Here is a 7378-nt window from a genome sequence, read left to right as displayed (position 1 = left end):
GCGATTTAAATTTTTTTTTTTTTTTTTTTTTTTTTTTTGCAGCATGCTTTTTCCCACACATGAACATTTATTAAACATTTTGAGTATTATACAAAATTTGCTTCTTGTATTTAGCAATTTTTGCCATTTTCCTGTCAGGACTTCATTCTTTTTAACTGCTGCAGATGTTACATTTTATAGACATATAAATTCTTCTTTAAACTTTTTTGTACTACCTCAGTTTTGGACAAATTACTGTGTATCATTTCCAAATAGGAAAAAAAAAACCCATAAAGATATTTCCATTTTGTAAACTAAAAGTATAACAGAAAATCCTTTCCCTGATCCCTCCTGAAAATAGATAATGCTACTGTAAATTACCATTATAAGCCATTATAGAGTCTCCTATTCTACAGAACATGGAATAGAAAGAATTAGTACAGGGTTTAGGTTGACATCGGCCCTGGCTCCATATGAGAACCAAACAATGACTAGGAGGACACTGGTTTCTATTTCTAAAATGACATGGGATGACTGGGACCGTAGCCATGGTCAGAAGGGAAGCTCAGGCCTGCGCAGGTATTATGTTCTCTGGTTGATCTAAAGTATTTCTTTGAAGTCTCCTCCTTTGTAAAATAGGTTTTCCAAGAAAATAAACAAGCATTAAGTAGAACAAGAGAGGTTGGTTTCTCATTTTTGAGATGACTGACCTCTCAGGGGATCACGATGGCTACACTTCAGTCCAAATTTAGACTCAGACTGAACCAGAATCAAAACTTCCTGGTGCCAGCTAGGATTAGAAGTGGAAATGACAGAAATGTCATCTTCATTGTTTTTAGTTAGGAATTCCTGATCCCTTTTATTGTTTGAGAGTTTTCCCCTTGCCTTGTAAGAACCTGGGTTAAGGACAGGTAAGTAACCGACCCCAGCTTAATGTCAAGGGCTGCCATGAATAGTAATCGCAGAACATGGACCGCCAGATAATAGACTTAAGAGATGGCTCAAATAGGATTTTTGCTCCTACTGAGCTGAGCTTGCTTCTCCAGCATCAGAACAGATGTCCAGACCACAGTGCTTACTGTGAAATACCAGCCATGACCTTTGCCATCAAGGACCATACTACCTAACTTGAAAGAAATACACTCAGGAAGACTTAGTAGACGAGGTAATTTTTACAAAGGAAATGGAAAAAAGAAGAGTTCACTATGTTCTCAGATGACCCTGAGAGGCTTTACGATGGAGGGATGGTTAGAAGTAGCTGTGTAGGAGGTTTGTTGGAGTGGAATGAAAGGGGAAGGGAAATTTAAAAGAGCATCCAGTTCAGTACAGGAACCAGGCTGAGAAAAAGCTCAGAATCTGCGTCTTTAACTCACGTGGACCAAGCAGCATTCCCTACCAGGATGTGCAAGGGTGGCTGAAGACTGCCTTTGCACAAAGAACGTAGCAGGAACACCATCAGAGCTGGGGGACTGGAATCTCCATCTACTCCATCATCGGACAGTCCAACCAGAGGTAGAAAACAGCAGGCACTGCTTAACGTTCATGATTTGGATAACAGAGATGGTATTTTCCCGCCAGGATGGATCACAGTGTTGGAACAGGATTGGGAGGGAAGAGAAGCACCGTGAAAGCATTCCAGAAAATCCACAGATGGGAAAGAGCACAGGAAAGGAGCAGAGGAGTGAACCCTAATTCCACCCAGGGTGAGGGATATTGTGAATACGCAGAACAAACACATGCCCGTTAGGGATGGACGCTTTAATGACCCGGGTGCACTGAAAGAGGGACAGAAAGGCAGGGTTCATGCCCTCAGGCTGTACTTAGGCCAGCCTCAGCCACACACCAGCAAAAGGCTGAAGACATGAGTTCCTGGCGGGCTCTGTGCCAGAAATGTATCTACCTGCTGGGCTCCATCTTCTGAGGGCATTCTGAAAACCCGAAACCAAGAGCCAGGAACTCAGGAGTCTGCTGCCTCAGAGATCTGATACAGGACCTGATACCAAACCCAGGGCTACAGGCTGGAAAGCACGGGAGCTGCCACCTATCACCTGGACCGAGGACAGTTAGTCTGGGAGGATCCCATCTGGGTAATTCTCAGAAGTTCTCTTCCTTTGGAGGAATGTTGCTGCAGGTTGTCCTGCTATGAACCTCTTGCCATTTGGGGGGCCCATAATCTCAGCAATGGAAGAAGAAACTTCTTTTGGGGGCCAAAATTCCAAACAATTTTCCAGGCAGCTGGAAAAACAAAAACAAAACCCAAACCAACTATCCTTAGGCAAGTCACCTTGTTTCTTCTAACCTGTGAGAAACAAGGGAAATGGATCTGGCTTGTGGGAAGATAATGAGGAGGGTGGGACCACCCCCCAACCCCACAAAGAAAGCTCAGGTCTCCATCCTATGGCCCCATTTTCCTAAACGGACCCTCTGCTCCTTAGATACAGAAAGCTTACAGGACCTCCAGCTGGACCTCTGACAGCACCGTGGGCACGGCTGCCTTATGTTAGCGCATCCAGGACTTTAGGAGAGCGTTAGTTAGGAACACGAAGTCACATACAACTCATCGCCCAGCTCGCAGGACTCCCCCATCCTTCGCCCCACCTCCCCCTCAAAGAAACCAGATATGGCTGGCTCTGGCTCGGGAGTGAGTAAATCTCTGGAATCTCTCCCGTTAATACCCATCTTCCCCATCCAGCCTTAGGACTCCATTGCAACGATCACACCCGTGCACAGAAAGCAGACATTATCGAGTGGTCTGGAGCTCACAGAATCTTTCCGTGACTTTACTTTTCAAAGCGTTAAGAAAAAAACAAAACTGGTCTTGATTTTCTTTGTTTTCCCAAATGCAAAGGTTCTGAGTGAGAGACTATAAAACTTAAAACCGCAGAAATGCTCGATTCAGGGAATTAGAAATGTATCACCACTGTGCGTGTGGTACCAGAAGCCTATGCTGAACACAATCTATGTGCCAGGAGCTACAAATTAAAATCGTATTTAAACAAATTACATTACATTGTAAATATGAAAGTGGCGGTCTTTGGAGGCGTCACTGAGAGCCCGGCTTGGCATTCAGCACTCCTGGCTTCTAATCTAGGCTCTGAAATATCACTTGCGTGCATCACTTCCCCTGGGTGGACTTCCATAGTTCTCCTGGAGCATAAGCTCGCTGAGGCCTTTCTTGCAGTGGCAGAGATTCAACCAGGTTGTGCATAAATAACCAAAATAGCTAATAGGACCTGAGTGCTTACTATACGTAAGTGCTCTGCCTGAATCAACTCATTTTATCCTCACAACAAACAGGAGCAGAAGTGGGTTTGTTACTTTTTATTTAATAGTTTATTATTGTTTAGAAGCTAATAAAAGGTAAGCGTCAGGATCCTTCACTTGCACGGTCCCTTAACAAACGGTGATATTTGTAGTGTTTGTCAAAATGTGTCATTTGCTGTGATTTATTTATCCTTCGAAATAAATGTTTATTTTAGCACTTTTAGCATTTAGCATTTTTCTTTAAGAGGGCTTTGCCCATTATATAAACTTGACTCCTCTCTCAAAACTTAGATCCACCCCTGCCTATGAAGTAGGAACCATTAACAACGCCATCTTGCAGGTGAGGAAACGGAGACCCAGAGTTACTTGCCCAAGCACACACAGCCAGTAAGTGGTGGGATCCAGATTTGAACCCAGGCAGTCTGGTTCCACTTGGGGTGCTCTGAACCATATACTTTATTGCTTCTTATTATTTCTACATAGAGCTCCTAGCAAACTCTCCCTGACACTCAACACTTGGTGCCTACTATTATTCTGTAAATTAAAAACTGCTTTTGTAATAATGGGAATGCAGCTCCATCCTTAGTGAAAGAAACCATGTCAGTTTGAGGGACTTCCCTGGTGGTCCAGCGGTTAAGAATCGCCTTCCAATGCACGGGACGCGGGTTCGATTCCTGGTTGGGGAACCAAGATCCCACATGCCACTGGGCAACTAAGCCTGCGAGCCCGCGTGCCACAACTACAGAGAAGCCCGAGAGCCCCAATGAAGACACGACACAGCCAAAAATAAATAAATAAATATTAAAAAAAAAAAAAGAAACCATATCAATTTGAAAGCAGGCTGATTTTATACAAGAGTCTTATTTTTTAATATTGATTTCCTGAAAGATTCTTTCAAAGCTGAATTAGTCTAAGTGTGGTCCATGCATCACCTGCATCAGGATCATCTGGGTCCCAGCCAAACCTAGTGGATGGAAATTGATGGGGGTGGGGCATAGGAATCTGAATGTTTAAAGAGCCCCCTGAGTGTCTTTCTGCAAGATGAAGTTTGAAAACCACTGCTGATAGTGGGTTTATTACACTACGGGTAACACTGTTTACAGATGAGGTGGAGAGGGAGGAAGGGACTTGAATCTAGGATATTATTAGTAATATTTTCAATTAAAGGTATATAACAAGCTAATAGGCAAGCTGCAACACATGAATTGCAGCACAAGCTAATAGGCAAGTTCAGGTACATTAAAATTTACATATTCATTGACATTTAAACATTGTTCACCAAATACCATATGATATCACTTATATGTGGAATTTAAAACTGGACGTAAATGAACCTATCTATGAAACAGAAGAGAATCAGGGACATAGAGAATAGACTGGTGGTCGCCAAGGGGGAGGGATGGTGGGAGAGGTTTGGATTGGGAGTTAGGGATTAGCAGATGACAACTATTATATACAGAAAGGATAAATAACAAGGTCCTACTGTATAGCACAGGGAAGTATATTCAATATCCTGTGATAAACCAGAATGGAAAAGAATATGAAAAAGAATGTAAATATATATATGTATAACTGACTCACTTTGCTGTACAGCAGAAATTAACACATTGTAATTCAACTATACTTCAATAAAAAATAAAATTTTAAAAAATTGTTCACATATAATTTTGAAGACCATAATTATTGAGACCAAAGCACTAACTGCATTGCCAGACACCATTCTAAGTTCTAAGTATATTAACTGTTTTAATCTTCAAAATCCTTCTAATTAAGTAATCTCATCATCCCCATTCTCAAGATGGGTAAGTAGGGGCTCATAGATGTTAATTAACTCCCCAGTAAGTGCAGAGCCAGGATTCAAACCCAGGAAGTCTGGTTCTGGAGCCTGTGCTCTCAAATCCTACATCTTATACACACACACAGTTTTTTTTAATAGAGTATGAAAAGGTAAAATCACAAATTTTCACAGAACTTTATATTTGGAGTCTTTTCCGATTTAGTTATTTTCCAGATGAATAAATAGTGCCTTGAGCTGACAACTGCATGAAGTCACTAAAATGGGCTAAACCTGTGGTCTTCTATTCAGGGAAGTTGTGTTAAGCCTACTTGGACTTGCAGATGTCAGAGCTTTAATCCCTCCTCCTAGCTCATAAACAGAATCTTTGTTTCAGTGCTTCCCACATTCTTCTCCCTCCACCCCCTAAAAGAAGTTTTAGGATCTTTACCCTAAATTCCTACCCTCAGCATTTCAGCTGCCCAAGCCTAACAGCAGCCACCAACATTAAGTGCTGACACCGTTCCCAGCACCTTAGGTGTATTAACTGTCCAATCCTCATCACCCTGTTCTCTCCCACTTTTCACAGAATTGGAGATTGAAGCACGCAGGACCTTGCTCAGCGTCACAGAGGTGGTAAGTGCCAGAATCAGGAATCGAGCCCAGGCACCAAGTCTATGCCCTTAACCACTGACCAAAACAGCTACCATTTCTTGAGCACCCACTGTATACCAGGTCCTTTACATAAACTAGCAGCTGGACCCTTACAAGTATGCTCAAGAGGAGGTGTGTTCCGTGCTGTGATGGACAGTAAAGGAAGGCTCAGAGAAGGTAAGCAGCTTGTCCAGGCCACACAGCTGTAAAGGGCAAAGGAGAGACCAGCCTTTCTCTCTGGATCTGAAGCCTGCATGTTTCTCCTCCACCGAACAGCCTCCTGGAATTTTTATGGGTTATTCCTCCTGATAGTCCTACAAGAGAATGACCATTTCTTCCATTTCACAGATAAGCACATCCTTGAGGGAGTGTCAACATGAAAGTAACTACGGGATGTTTAGGTAGATTCTGTTTTCCAGATCTGCTCTTCAAACCAAGGTGCTGGGATAGGGGACACAAAGTATACTTGCTTATCTCTTCTTCCCATCCTGTGAAAGCATGCTATCAGCTAAACTATTTAAATACGTGTGTGTAAACAGCACCAGGAGACGTAGAAATGCACTGTCTACTTTAGAAATGCACTGTCTGCTTTAATCAGGACAGAGCCATTTCTCCCTATAAGGTCTGCGCTTTGAAAACTGTTCCAACCTGTTTTATACTCTTCAAAGAGCTTTCCTATCCATGGGGTATTCTACTGAGATTCCATATTTGCAGGTTTCATTCACCTGTGAGGTTAAGCCATTTTAAAAACCCTGGCAGATACACAGAATATTATCCAGGGTAACTGAGACCCTTTGGTTCTTGATCCTCTTCCCATCATCTGGCCACCTTTAAACTGCTAAAGCATTGATAAGAACCTGATGGAAAGTCGTGTTCTCCCGGTTTTCAGATGGGAAAAGCAGAGGCTTCCAGGAGTTTGGAACTTTTCCTATATGTGCTTTCTCTCTGGAACAACTAGGAACCGACAGCAACAACACACTACCCCACACATGAGTCTTAAAGACTCCTGTAGTTAACTTGGGGCTCTGGCTCAGAAATGAACAACAAAAAACTAGCAGAAACCCGCACAGGTAACAGGAGCCAAGGAGATTTGGTTCTGCAGGACTTTGAAGTGGCAGACACAATTCTGCAAGAAACTTCGCCAGCCAGACGCCCTCCTCGAGGGACCAGTAGATGGGGAAGTTCCCGAGCAGAAGGCTGGGGACAGAGAGGAGGTGGAGGAACGATGTGACAGGAGATGGGGGAGAACCCTCCCTCTCTAGCGTCCAGGATCCTGTCCGGCAGCCACGCGCCCGAAGGCGGCGGTGGGAAAGGGCGGCAGCCCGCGTCCGGGACCCGCCTTGGGCCCCCCCGAATTCCACTTACTTGCTCCGAAGTGTCCCCCCAGCTCTGCACCTCTTCCAGCGACCCCGCGCAGAACGGCAGGGCCAAGCACAGCCCGAGCAGCGGGAGCATGGCGGGGCCGGGGCGGTGGCACCGGAATGCGGCGGGACGCGCGGGGTACAGCGCGGGGTACAGCGCGGGGTACAGCGCGAGGTGCAGCGCTGGGCTCGCGGCTGCGAACGCGCGCGGCCCCGTCCGCCGCGCCCCACAGGTCCCGCCCCCCGCACGCCCCGCCCGGACCCCTCACCACCACAGACCCCGCCCCACCACGCACCTCCCGCCCGCGGCCTGCGCACCCCTCCCCGGCCCCGCCTCCGCGCCCTC

At 45.1% G+C, this 7378-nt stretch overlaps 1 protein-coding gene across 1 annotated transcript in view; it reads right to left on the bottom strand.

Annotated features, from left to right (window-relative positions):
- ITIH5 (inter-alpha-trypsin inhibitor heavy chain 5) overlaps positions 1-7177 on the bottom strand; it is a 72663-nt gene extending 65486 nt beyond the window's left edge. Inside the window, exon 1 of the mRNA XM_007465809.1 lies at positions 7037-7177. Within this exon, the coding sequence (XP_007465871.1) occupies positions 7037-7126 (90 nt within the window). The 5' untranslated portion in view covers positions 7127-7177. The remainder of the gene's footprint in view (positions 1-7036) is intronic.
- Positions 7178-7378: the final 201 nt, after the last annotated feature.

This window comes from Lipotes vexillifer, unplaced genomic scaffold, assembly GCF_000442215.2.
Source record: "Lipotes vexillifer unplaced genomic scaffold, Lipotes_vexillifer_v1.1 scaffold7, whole genome shotgun sequence".
In the NCBI taxonomy this organism is placed as follows: domain Eukaryota; kingdom Metazoa; phylum Chordata; class Mammalia; order Artiodactyla; family Lipotidae; genus Lipotes; species Lipotes vexillifer.
Note: the sequence above shows the minus strand (reverse complement) of the source record. Positions and strands in the feature narration are given on the sequence as shown.